The sequence below is a fragment of the Cornus florida genome, unplaced genomic scaffold (genome assembly GCF_030987335.1).
Source record: "Cornus florida cultivar Cherokee Brave unplaced genomic scaffold, ASM3098733v1 CherokeeBrave_3.0.0_Hap2_Chr11, whole genome shotgun sequence".
NCBI lineage: Eukaryota > Viridiplantae > Streptophyta > Magnoliopsida > Cornales > Cornaceae > Cornus > Cornus florida.
In genome coordinates this window covers 132,831,796-132,845,323 of record NW_026775581.1, presented here as the reverse complement: position 1 = coordinate 132,845,323, position 13,528 = coordinate 132,831,796, and the positions used below count along the sequence as shown (strand labels likewise).

The 13,528-nt window shown below is 35.4% G+C and overlaps 1 protein-coding gene across 2 annotated transcripts; it reads right to left on the bottom strand.

Annotated features, from left to right (window-relative positions):
* Positions 1-649: 649 nt before the first annotated feature.
* LOC132286911 (nuclear matrix constituent protein 1) lies at positions 650-10,542 on the bottom strand. 2 transcript variants are annotated; one of them, XM_059789340.1, is made up of 9 exons: positions 10,399-10,542; positions 9,943-10,282; positions 8,695-8,904; positions 5,823-6,076; positions 5,380-5,650; positions 5,192-5,275; positions 2,357-4,464; positions 1,760-1,973; positions 650-1,221 (listed from the first exon to the last, which is right to left on the bottom strand). In XM_059789340.1, exons 2-9 carry the CDS (start codon positions 10,222-10,224, stop codon positions 970-972), a joined length of 3,675 nt encoding a protein of 1,224 aa, XP_059645323.1. In that variant the 5' UTR covers positions 10,225-10,282; positions 10,399-10,542; the 3' UTR covers positions 650-969. The 2 variants fall into 2 exon arrangements, with proteins under 2 accessions (XP_059645323.1, XP_059645324.1); XM_059789341.1 differs by having other exon boundaries at positions 10,410-10,542.
* Positions 10,543-13,528: the final 2,986 nt, after the last annotated feature.

Here is a 13,528-nt window from a genome sequence, read left to right as displayed (position 1 = left end):
TCACATTGTGTGCATGGGATTCTGTAAAGACACGGGGGAGTCGCATATCATGTTTTTTCTTTCTCCCTTTTGGAAAGTCAAAGACGCCTCCTCTTCATGTTGCAGCAGGGACATGGGTATATTTGCGTATGGGTGCTCTTTTTTTCTTTGCTTTTTTTTTTTCCCATCATGCAGATGTTTAGTGGGACAAATTTGGCGGTGGTTAAACTAGGTTAAGGAAGCTTACACCTTTAGATAGTAGTAGTAAAGAAATATAAAATGACAGAAAGGTCATGGAATCTTTCAATCCCTACTATCAAGAGTCATTAAGAAGTATACAGTAATAGCCAAATAAATTTGTATGCCTCTGGTAGTTTCTCCTTTTGAAGTAGAAGTTTAAGTTTCCACAAGGGCAGTGTGAACATGAAGTCCTCAATATTTTTGATCCAAGTCAAATCTATTCTAAGGGAGATAACAGACACAATGTTTGAAATTTTCTCCAAAAAATAATGATGGAGCACATTAACTTGCATATTATTCTATTAAATGAAAAATATACATATATACACCCATAAAAAGCCGACAATAATTCACTCTGCATTTTGACCCTATTAATGTACGGTTCAGGAATGAAGCATAAATTGAAATAGTTGACACAATACACAAATAATAGAGGAAACTGAGTCTCAGTTTAATAAAGACACTGTCCAAACAACTACAATGAATCATCTGGAATTGTGGTAAAACCACCCCAATTTCCTACTAGAAAGGAAGAAAAAAAGAAGGAAACTAAAGAAGACACAAATTCAAGTTCCCCACCATAATTGGATTTCAGTGGTTATAATTACATTTCAAATTAATACACACTACTACACATCAGAGAATTCCTAATAGCCAAAAAAACAAAAAAAGTACCTCTAATAGCATACTTGAAAAATCAGAGTCCAGACCATTAAAGCGAAGCCAAGACACGAGTACGGTTTAACATGATCAAGTGGTAAGAAAGGTCCAAAGCTTCTTTCCTATTGAGACTTCACCAGGATGCTCGAACTCCCCGTCGTCATTGTCGTCCTCATCATCCCTAACCACATCTTTCCCAGGGGTTTCACTTCGGCACTCATCATTGACATACTCCCTAGCCCCTTCCAATGTCCCATTCACCTCTTCACTCAAAATGGTGTCATCAACTAACTTGCTTGTAATATCAACATTTCCGTTCTCTGGCTCAGCCACATTTTCAAACTGACGCAGATATATATCATATAAGTACACAATAAAGAAACTTTGGAGAACTAAAATGCAACTAATTATCAATGCAAAGTTTGACATTTGCAGTTCCAAACATCAATGGATAGTAGGTAATCTTTTAAGTAGATAAAGCACACAGAATTTTGTCACATCAATGGTGAACTTGACTATTTTAGATTGAAAAAACAAATCTATCGTATGAATGTGTTTGTATTCAACAAACTAGTACATGTGGTTCTCAACAATATCTTTTGTCATTTAATCCAATAGCGTTCCATTTTATAGGAACAGATTTGATAATTGATAGATACTGATAACTATTTGATAGAGTATTAGAACCAAAAGATACATTAGATAATGAACTATTGGTTCCAAGCCATCTCTGGCGATTAATCAACAATTCGAAGCGCAACCCAATTCTTATTTTTTTACCCTTTTTTTTCAGTTGCATTTTTATTTTTGAATCAAAATATCTAAACAATAAGAATTTCACTGAGACAGTGACATATGTTGTGCTTGAGAGAGAGAGTACCCTGAATTCACAGACGTCCACAGTGCTTTTAAATGTCCTCATCTGCACTGAGTGTGTACTTCCCCCATCTCCGCTAGCCACCCCCACTGATGATGCAGCAGGTGCAGCTTTAGAGTCGCTAATTTCTACCCTCACAACACCACCATCATCTACTTTCCCCTTTCCTTTGCTTGATTGAGACAAGGTTCCATTAGCCGCCGCCACCGTAGCCGCACTGATAGGCACAAGGTTTAATAAGCATTCGAAATTTCCAAAAACGTCACACAGAAACTACAAGTCTAGAAATAAATAACCACTACAAATGGATTGGAAATCTTCCTGCACAATTAGCAACATGTAAACAATACGAAGCAAAAAAGTATCTTCCATAGTTCAATTACATGAATTCAAAAGTGCCCTTTAATTCAATAATCTAGTTTCTAGTTGAACTCTATCAGGGAGCTGCAAAAATGCTCTTCAATTTAAAAATCACAAATACAATCAACGAGTCCATGCACCAAATTTGCTAGTAAGGAATTGGTGCTCTGAAAGACCAGGCCCTGCAAACTCAGCATTGACGTTGTAGTACATCACATAATATAGATTCTGAAAACTTACCCTTTGGATCGCCGGAGATTGTATCGGTTTTCAGGAGTTTGTACAGGTGGAGCAACTTTTTGTCTCCTCTTCCTCTGCCCAGTTGCCTTGATACTATCAGAATGTCCTTCACTGTAATGACCATCCTGCATACTCACTGTAGTTTGAGAAGTAGCGCGGATTCGTTTTCGACTATTTATTGCTTTTTCCTTGACCACAAGACTGGATTCTTCCCGGATTTCCTCGTTCATATGGGCAGAATTTTCAGCAGTACCATTAACATGCTCACTCCCATTCTGTTCAAATGCATCCCCAACTATAGCTTTAGCATCTTCAACAACTGCCTTCACAGAGCGTGTTCTATTTACTCTGGGTCTGCTTCTCTTCCCAGGTTTGCGCCGATCACCCTTCAGATCAGAATGCTGGGAATCTTCGTGAATTTCTTGTGCATTACTCTTTATGTTGATCTGATCATCAACAGATACATCTTGGCCAGCTCCCACCTCTCTAATGTGGCTGTTGGATTGAATCCCATGGATGTCACGAGAATCAGTTGCAATACCGAAGGATACTTCTGGTTCATCTTCAGTGCTCAATCTTTTTGATGGTACTTCTACTGCGACGTGGTTTTTGGACGGTGGTGCCTCCCCTGCCAGATTGTGAGAAGCAGCAAGTTCAACCTTCTTAACTGGCGACAAATTAAAAAATTTTGAAGTGCATTTCTGGAGCCAAGACATGGATCCCCTAGGAGACCCTGAATTAACAGCGACGGGAGAGACATCACCATTTTGCCTCTTAGAAGCATCAAGGTTACCCGGGACAGCCTCATTCAAGTAATTGTCAGCTAGTGCTGGCAGAGATAGGGCCTTTGTGTAGTCCATTTCAAGTGAGGATTGAAGATCAGAAGCAACAAACTCACAAGTTATCCCTCCGCATGTCTCACAACTTTTGAGCTTCTCAATAAATGCAATAAAGCGTTCTCTTTCCTTGATAAGTTGTTCACGCTGATCCTTCAACTTTTTGCTAAGGTCAACAAGCTCATCAATGTCTTTATGCATGTCAAGCTGCTGCCCTTCAAGATACTTCTGGTTTGCATCAATTTCCTGTTTCTCCTTTTCTATCTTTAGTCTTTCTAGTTTCATTTCTTCCATTTCTCTTTGGACCACATCCCTCGAGTTATTAATAATGTTTAGTTCCCTCTCACTCTTTTCCTCAAATGACTTCTCCCTTTCACGCAGAAGATTCTCCATGGCCTCCTGCCTGTTCTGCATTTCCGTCTCAAGTTCCCTGTGCCTCAGCTCAAAATCATGAAGCATTTGACTTTTCTCACTTTGAGTTTTTTCAGCAATAACCAACTTCTCATGTTCCGAGCTAGCTGCAAAAGAATCTTTAGCCAGTTTGAGAGCTTCCAACTCCCTCTGAATATATTTCTGCGTTTCCAGCTTCTCGTTGGTTAACCTTTCCTCTTCAGAACGTTTCAGTTTTTCTAACTTTTCCTTCTGTTCAGTAATGTTACCTAACTTTTTCTTAATCTCAGATCTTTTCTCATCCAGTTCTTCCCACTCTTTCTCAAATTTCTCTCTTTCTTGTCTCAAATCTTCACCTTCTTTCAAAAGCATCTCCCTCTGGAGTCTGCATTTGTCTATTTCCTGCTTCAATTCCGACTGCAAACGGACATGTTCCAACCTCTCTTCTTCGGTTACTATAAGTCGTTCCCTCTCTTCACTTATCTTCAACTGTTGTTCTTCAATGTCAGCCCTTTTTTTCTCAAGTTCAACCTTGACAATAAGCAAATTCTCCTTATCAGCAAGCAATTGTTTCCTTTCATTCTCCAACTTTTTCTCATCAACCCTGACGGACTTCTCCCTTTCCTTCAGAGCTTTGGACTTCGACTCAAAGTCCTTCTCTTTCTCTTTAAATTTCTCCAGTTTTTTTTCAAACGCCTGTTCTCGTTTTGCAACTTTCTCCTCGATGTGGTTAATTTCAACTTCCTTCTTCTCCACTTCAACTACCTTGCTTTTCAACTCCTCATCTAAGGCTTTTCTCTTTTGATCCATTTCCATATCAAAGTCATGTTTCTTTGCATCCAGGATGGTCTGATGTTCATCAAGAAGTTTCTGAATCTCAACCTGTATGAGTTTCATGGCAAAATAAGCGTCAGAAGCATGGCAAAATAAGCATCAGAAGCATGGTTATGGTTTTGAATGATACACAGATTTTTGCAATCACTACATGTCCTTGCTCACTGCATTTATTAAAAAACAAAAGAACCAGTGGATAATATTCAAGTGATGAAACAGAACACAGATGAATGGATGAACTACAAATACAAGAAAGAACAGAGTAAATAGAAAGGTTGGGGATACCAACACGCCAGTGGCCTAGCGGTATCAAGTCCCTACTTCCCAAAGGGACGTCAGGGGTTCAAGTCTTAATGGAGGCATGGGTGTGTGAGTATCAACTACGAAAAAAAAAATAAAGAAAGGTTGGGGAAGGGAGCAGATAAAAAATTTATATTGCTGCCAAATTAATCCAGAAATAAGCAACTTTTCAGACCTGACATACTTTAATTGACAAATAGACCATTTTCACGAAGTAATACTGTTGGTTTTGTTAATTGCCAAACCACACCAGCTAAAAAACATAATGGCTTTAAAGACCCTAACCAGGTACTTGGGAGTCACAATAGACACATTTATGCATACCTGCCTCAGTCACAAGCATATAAATGGTAATACAACTGCACCTGTGCATGTATGCGATCAATTAACCAATCACCATGTTTACTGGCACCATTTATTTATGCCATTGAAAGGTGGAATCTATTACAGAAACAGATGAAGGGCAAGGACTCACTTTTTCCCTCGCAGTAAGCTTTTCCTGTAAAGCGTGTAATTCCTCCTCTTTCATCTCTTGGCTATTTCTCAAGGAATTAATTTCCTGCAGTAAAAAATTAAAAAAATAATAAAAACAAATAAATAACCATAAAGAATAAAGAAGTACATATTTTATTTAACAGCATCTTCATCAGGAGAAACACTTGCCTTCTCTTTAACAGCTAGGTCTGCTAGCCTGCTGCTTATATCATCTTCTTGCTTTCTCAAAATTGAATTAGCCGTGTCAATCTTCTTTTGTGCCTCTTCAAGCTCATTCTGTCTCAACTTAAGGATCCTGTCATTTTCATTTGCCCTCTCCTCTCTTTGATTAAGCAATCTTCGACCCTCAGCCAGCCTTTCTTCTCCGTCTTGCAATTTTCTTTCCCATTCTCTCAAATCTTCTCTGTGTTTAGATATGGCACTCTCATGTGCGTCTCGACTGAGAAAAATGAAAAACTTTTTGAGTTGGAATCGAACTGATATAACACTAGGAAAAAAACTGATAATTAACCACAACACCAATGAATACTCCGAGTATAATGAATGCAAACAGATTGTGAAGGCAACATTCACATAAATGAAAACGAGTCAAGAGCTATGAGCATGCATACTCTGCATTGAAGGATAACCGTTCCCTTCGAAGTGCATTTTCCCGAGCCTCCACCTCATGTGATTTTCTATCAATCTCTGAACTCTTTCTGCTCACTTCAGCAAGTTTGGCATCAGCAGCATGCAACTTCGCTTCCACCTCCAAAGATTTCTCTTCAATGCTAGTGACCAGAGCATTTGCTTCAGCCAACTTTGAATCAGATGTAAACTTAATTTCTGCATATTCTGAACGCATCTCTCTCAAAGCTTTTTCTAACTGCAGCAAGCACAACATTCACAGAAATAATTATGTACTAACCCACAAAGAAATAATATTATTACATATTGACCCATAAGAAGATTCCTCAACTTTTCAAGAGACGCTGTAGTTAATTAAAATATTTAGCCCTTCAAAGACTAAACAGCATGTAATTTAAAATCTAGCAAGCAAATTACTTGACATTAGTAACTTCAACTCAACAAGCATCCATTCTCATGAACAACTAAGGAATCACATGATTATATATTCCGTGTGGGCACATAAGATGATAAGAAGGCCCAAGTGAGAGAGAGAGAGAGGCCATTATTATTATTTTTTTATTATTTACTACGGTTATATTTCACATAACATATAAGACAATCAGGCACACATTTACCAAAAAATATTAATCTAATACGTGCCCACACATTACCTACCTTTGTTAGGCAATCAGTAATTCATATTGGACATCACTACTAGTAGGTCAATATATACTATAAGTAAGATCAAGAAAGGACCAAGCAGTATCATAGAACCAAATATCAGACGATCAAAATTTTAAGGGTATAGAAGGGGGTGGGGGAGAGGCGGAAAGCATATAGCCACCAATTATGCATTTAGCCTTCCTTCAAATTTTATTAGAATTGTAGCAGATAGTTTATATTATACTAAGGTCCTGCAGATAGTTTTCTTGCTTGAAAGTATGTGCCTTTGTTGCCAAACCAGCACACATGCAAATGTATATACTGGGACATAATTTAATAGTCTCATCAACCTGCAAACCAATATTATCTAATTGTAGGAAAAGCTAATGCTATCTCGATATATACTACTAAATTGTCTGGGAGAATTAGATTCCGCAATAATTCATCGAGTAATTCTTAAATAAAATTATTAAGAGTCCATTTTATGCTGTAGTACAACATGATGAGAAGGCATTACAACACAAAGATGCAATTTAGCTTCCACCTCACCTATAGATTGATGGTGATGATGAAAACAAGACAAAAGCAGTTACAATCATAAAAATGACACGATCAAAACATGTGCATAGATCAAAAACATGGAGAGCAAATAGCAATCAAAATCGTTTACCACAAAAGCAAAGTAATAAAATCAACTGATACTATTACGGGTTATTGTCGTGCAGCCATGTGGTTCGCCTTCACCACTATTATGATCAACATCCGTAAGTCAAAAATAGCAGCTGTATGACCCATTATAACTTTTGTTATAGTCTGATATCGACCATTAGGATAGGTAGGACTACATGTTAATGTAAGGAGGCATATCTTTATGTAAAGGATTTTCTTACAAAGCAGATAAATAAGGAAACAGATAAACTGTTATTCTAACTTCAGGGTATAATTATTAATGATAAAATATATCCTAAATAAATAAGTTATTGATGTTTTATGGCCTCCTAAGAAACATAAACACTTCTAAGGATAAACTATTTTATGACCCCTAAGAAACAAACGCTTCTATGGGGAAAATATGTCCATATACACGCTTGTCGAGTACTGACATTTCTCCAAGTCTCCCTGACACATATTCAACGCATCTTGAAAATGGCCTGATTTAAAATAAAATGGGTAACTCTTCCTGTACACTCACCACCATGTGTCCTATGAACCTTGGAGTGGGATATGACTCTCTTTAAGCATGGAAAAAATATAACGCTAAGAAAAAGACGAAAATAAAGGTTCCCCCCCCCCCCTCCTCCTTTTTCTCTAAATTTACAAGTACCCGTCATATTTTAGAAAATAAAAAATAAAAATAAAAAACTAACAAAAAAGGTGGTTTTATAAAAAGTGAGCCCGAGAGTGGGGAAGGAACCGCTACAACTATGTGCATAAATACACAAAACCAAATATGCATGCGTGCGCGTGCGCACACAAACAAACAAACCATGCACTTGTATCTTAATCTATTATATATGCGATAAAAGTGAGCATTAATAATCATGATTCTTAAGTTCAAATTTTAATTTTAGAACTTATGGTGATAATTAACCTTAGAATGTTATTTACTCATTGTGAAGTGCTACTTTAGGACACTGAAAACAATATGTGAAAGTACTGACAACACTCGGACATAGGTATGAGATCCGCACCTAACAGGCATATCCATTTATTCAAACTTAATATACAATTATATATAAAACTCTTTTATTATGTTCTTCTTGCAACAACAAAAAACTGAAATATTCATTCTTGACTTCATGGATTTAAGGAATTCACAACTCCAACGCTTAAACATACCTGCACCTACACGAGTCGACGTAACATAGATTAAGTGATAAATTGTTATTGCTTCACCAACACACGCAATGGCCAATGTACCATGTGCTGAAATATAAGATCCTAAAAGCAAACACTAGAGCAACTCCAATTCAAATATAAAATTTTCGTATGAATATAGAATAGCTGAGCATAATCTCCTTTTGCACCCTCTAAATTTTCCTTTATAAATTACTCCTTCCACTATAATTTAAGATAAATAAGTAACCAATAGATCCTTTGAACCATGCAATGCACTCCAATAAATAGCATCCGTTATTGATATAAGAAATAGCTCAAGTTATCCACAGTGTTTATCAAATTGAATGCGAAAGAAAGAAGTAGGATTCATACATCAAGCACACATTGCTTCTCAACACCCAATGCCTTCCTCAAATTCTCTTCTCGCTTCTCTACCTCTGATATTGAGATTAAATGTGCCGCTTGTTCTCGTTTGAGGGCATCCGTTGCTTCTGCTAATGCTTGTCCAAGTTCTTCATATTTAGAAGTCCACTCCTTCTTCTCAATCAGAAGAAGGCCCATACTGTACTGGTACTCAAAAAGCTGCTTCCAAAATCATTATGTCAGATAAAGAATCACACATATATTTAATTATACAAACCAAAACTTCATGACAACCACAACTCCGCATCCAAAGTCCTCCCCACCAAAAGAAGAAGAACGAAAAAAAAAAAAAAAAAAAAAAAAGAGGAATAAAGAAAGAGAGTATCCTAAAGCACAAAAAAGGAAAGGGGAAAACTATTTACTTACATGTAATCTTTAAGCACTCAAGAAAAGGTTGATATAAGCTCTCAATTTTCTGATATTAATTAAAGAGATAATTGATCACTAAACTATTACAATAGCATGTATTTATAGGCATAAGCAAACCCTAAACTATTAAGGAAATTAAAGCGTTCTAAAACTGACCCTAAACTATTTAGAAAAGTAAATCAATGGAACATAAGGACTTTATCGAAAAACAATGAAACCCTAAACTTTCCAAAGAGCATGAATGACCAGAAGGACTTTATCGTCAAGCTTAAATGTAGGAAACAGCCCAACAATTGTAGTAAACAGCTTTGATGGAACATAAATCATGCATCTAAAAATTCAGCTGACATTTCCATTCATTCAATGCAGCCACTCATATCAAATCTGGAGTGCTTCACCGTGAAGCAGTGCTCAATTTAAACTTCCATCCCGCAAAATCTTTTGTCAGTCCAGTAATGCTTCCACCGTTAAAATGTTTACTTCCTCACATTACATAGTTGTGAAGTTGTTTCTCACATTCCTCAGTTCTCACTCGTTTCAGATTTGAAAATTACACTCTTGAATTGAAAGAAACCTACACCCACAATCACAAGTCTACTTTTCCCATGCTCTTACAGTACCCACTGCCTTCTCTTCCCTATTAAGCCATGTTTCCAAATTTCTCAACAAAGTAAACCCGTTGAGACCAGTTTGTGCACATAGCAGGTTGAAAATTTTCACATTGAATGTTTTGAGTAAAAAAGCCAAAAATATGAAAGATGAGGCAAACGAAATTAAGATAACTGGCGTACAGAAAAAGTATACTGTAATAAACCGGATTGCACTAACCTCATTTTCAAGGTTCGAAACCTTCTCAAGCACTGATTCCTGGTCCACCGCCGCATCGTCCAACCTCACCACCATATTTCCACCTTTCTCGCCTAATGAACCCATCTGCCGCGGCTGTGGCGTAGACTCAATAAAAGTCACACTTTTACCCTTCGCAACTGTTTCAGCGTTCCTGATATTTGAATTAGGGTTTGAATCAGACCCTGAACCGTTCTTCTGGGCCAGTGCACTCTTGGGTGAGAGGGACCAACCAGACCACCCCTTCTTTTGTGGAGTAAACATCACAAGAATTTCCTAATCAAACCCTTGACAAAGCCCAATTTTACAGATCGCAGAGTCACTGTCATAAGAACACGAAATCTAAGAGCAATCAACAATTAGGGCACTGTTTCATACTCGCATCAAGAAAAACATAAATCTAATTTTTAGAGCAAAAAACGAAGAACATGGAGAAACCCTAGCCGGACGTGAACAAGAATTCCCAAATTCCGGCGAATTGGGTCGGTGAAATCCGATAACGTCTCGAAACGAACTTCTCTCTCTTACTTTCTCTCTCTAAACTCTCTCTCACTTCGCTTTTTCAGAGCCACCTTTGGTGCTTTGCGGGGATCACTCACGTTCTTTATTTTAATTTACTGGTTTGTGACAGCGGCTCTTTCTTGTGATATTACCTTACAGCCCTTGATTTTTCCATCTTTTTGACCGTTTTCCTAGGGTATCTTTGGTATTTAACTATCTGGCCGCCTTTCAATGGAACGTGGGAGTTCGGAAGTGTTCTTTTCAATGACCGAATTGCCCAAGGTTGGTGGCTCGGAGCGGGGGTTTCAGGTGTTTAGTGTGTCCCAGTATAGTATGGGTGTTTTAGTAATTGGAGTTTGTTTGTGATAAAACAGAATATACCGAATTGAATGCCACGGTGTGTTTGGGTTGTTAATAACTTGGGAATGAGTCGAGACTGACATTTGAAGATAAGCATTTGTAGTCTTTCCTCCATGTGTTTTCCAAGTCATCATTGTGGCACAATGCTCTCTCTCTCTCACACAACACACACACTCGAGGCTGCCCAAAATTTTGAGGAACTTTCAAAAGCGAGCCTTTATTCGTATTTTCTTTATTTTTTTATTTTATAGGAACTAGGAAGTGCTATGGAGTCGCACAAGGAACTGTACCTCCACTTATTGATTCATAAAATTAATACTTAATCCATCTTTCTTATTTTTGTTCGTTGGGACTTTAATATTTCATTTAGTAAGAAGGAAAAAAATTTTGTTTAGTTAGATGAAAAGTTAATAAAAAAAGTTTACAATTTAATTTGATCGGTAGGATAAAAGGAAAGATAAAATTTTAAGTTATTTTTATGAAGGAAGCATCATTCACATTATCCTTTCTTTCCTTATATTATCTCTGCTGAACAAAGAAAATTTGTTTCTTCCTACCTATACCAAATTACCTTTGAAATTGACGTGACATAATTAGATTTCCTTTCAGAGAAGGGAGAAACTATCACTCAAATTTCTTTTTGGTCAAATTTCCTTTTGGGAGCTAATGTTCTTTTTCTTGAATCATTGTTAGATTCCCTTTTGGAAGTTTCCGACAATCGCACAACTTAGTTCTAGATTTTTATTTGAATATAGTGTGTGTATATATTCATATATTGAAGCTATGTATAATTAACGAAAAATTTAAAAATAATTCTAAATGTGTTGGTATGAAACAATAACTCTCCAAAATTTAAAATTATGTGTTGTATCTCTTCTGCATAGTAAAAGCTTGAGATTATAAATGATTACTAAAAAAATTTAAAGCATCTATAAATGAAATTAGTCGTGGATAATTGTTTGATGCATTGTAGATGATGACTGCTTTGGTAAGCTTTAATGTTGACATGCGATGATTATGGTAGAAGAAGGATATGGATCTTTATACTTTTGGAAATAAAATATTGAGAGAGTAACTAGCCTAAAAATAAAGAAATAGTGACTTTGATGAACGTAATTACCATTTTTGATACAATCTTGAATATTTTTTTATTTTTTCTTCCCTAAAGTCTAGCACTGCTCCATATATATATATATACACACACATATAACCTTCATTCTTTCATTTTTTTTCATTCTGTTTATTCCCTCCCTCTAGATCCATATTAAAGAGGTAAAAAAAATAATTAATAAACCCGCACGTGAATAGTTCGTTTCTTTCATTTCCTTATTGTTTTTTTTACAATTCTTTCCATTTCTTTGTTTACAAACATATATTATATTATATATATATATATATATATATATATATATATTATAGTTAACCATATTATGAATGGATTAAGAAATCATTTTCATCTCTCTTTTAGGCATTAACTAAATTAAAATTCAAAGTGGACGGTGAGGGTTCTCTAAAAAGAGCAAAGTGGGTATGTAAATTTCTCACTAATGAACCAATAATAATAATAATAATAATAATAATAATAATAATAACTAAATTAAAATTCAATAATTTTATGTTAACTAAAACTCAATCCTATAATATTACTTTAATTAAAAATTACCGATAAAGAATCCAATGACAATTGAGGAAAAATAAAAAAATAAAAAAAGAAGAAGTTTAGCTAATTTGGTGGAAGTAAAAGAAAGATGTATGAAATAATTAAGTTGCTTCTATTAAAATAAGAAAGACGAATTAATGATAATTTTTATGATTGACTTTTCAATCTACGAGAATTTTTTTTTTTTTTTTTTTGGTCCATGTCCTAAATTTAAGGCCGTTCCAAATTGGAGGCTCTAGGCAACCGTCTATACGGTGGGCTAGACAAATTGTTTTCATTTGAACATCGAAAGAAATATGATTCATCTGAATAAAATTCATCTTACCATCCAACTTTTTGACAAGTTATTTTATTTTATTTTATTTTTATTTTTTCATTTATGATATATATATATATATATATATATATATATATATATATATATTTTCTTCTCTTTTCCTTGATATCACCACCCATTAAAATTTAATTAATTTTGTTGTGCAAAAGTTCAGTGACTTAAACTTCACTCGTATCATACAATAAACTTGTCAGAGACATAGAAACTTGTTTAGACATGAATTGGGTAGCTTATGTATGATGCGTGACTGTGTGTGTATGTATAATTTATGGAGTAAATAAGTACATATGTGTAAAAGAGTACATATACAAACTAAAGAAATTTACTCACATAAGTGAAATAAAAAATTGCAGTGCCCCAAAAAAAAATAAAAATAAAAAAATTTGCCAAGCCATGTAAAAAATGCTACTCCCGTAATCTTTACTTTTTGTTTCCATATTGTCCTTTACATGCTAGTTGGTGCAGTCGTCAATTTTAGTGCCCTCGTGTACCAATTTTTAAGTACGGTTTAATTATCCAATCAAAAACTTCATTTTAATCGAATTAAAATTTTATTTAATTAAATACATTTAATAAACACAACACGAATATGTATTTAAAATGAGTACACGCAAGATTACAGAGTTCAAATTTTACTGTTACCTTGATAATAAAAATTGAAATACATGTTGAATAAAAAAAAATTACATTAAAGAAGTGTACTTACAACA

What these genes read in the sequence shown, in the direction of transcription:
- LOC132286911 (XM_059789340.1), bottom strand. Translation starts at nt 10,224, where the DNA reads ATGTTTACTCCACAAAAGAAGGGGTGGTCTGGTTGGTCCCTCTCACCC. An exon ending in AGCTTACTGCGAGGGAAAAA is followed by an intron (nt 4,465 to 5,191) that starts GTGAGTCCTTGC and finishes AAACTCATACAG; the next exon opens with GTTGAGATTCAGAAACTTCT. An exon ending in AATCTCCGGCGATCCAAAGG is followed by an intron (nt 1,974 to 2,356) that starts GTAAGTTTTCAG and finishes TGTGCCTATCAG; the next exon opens with TGCGGCTACGGTGGCGGCGG.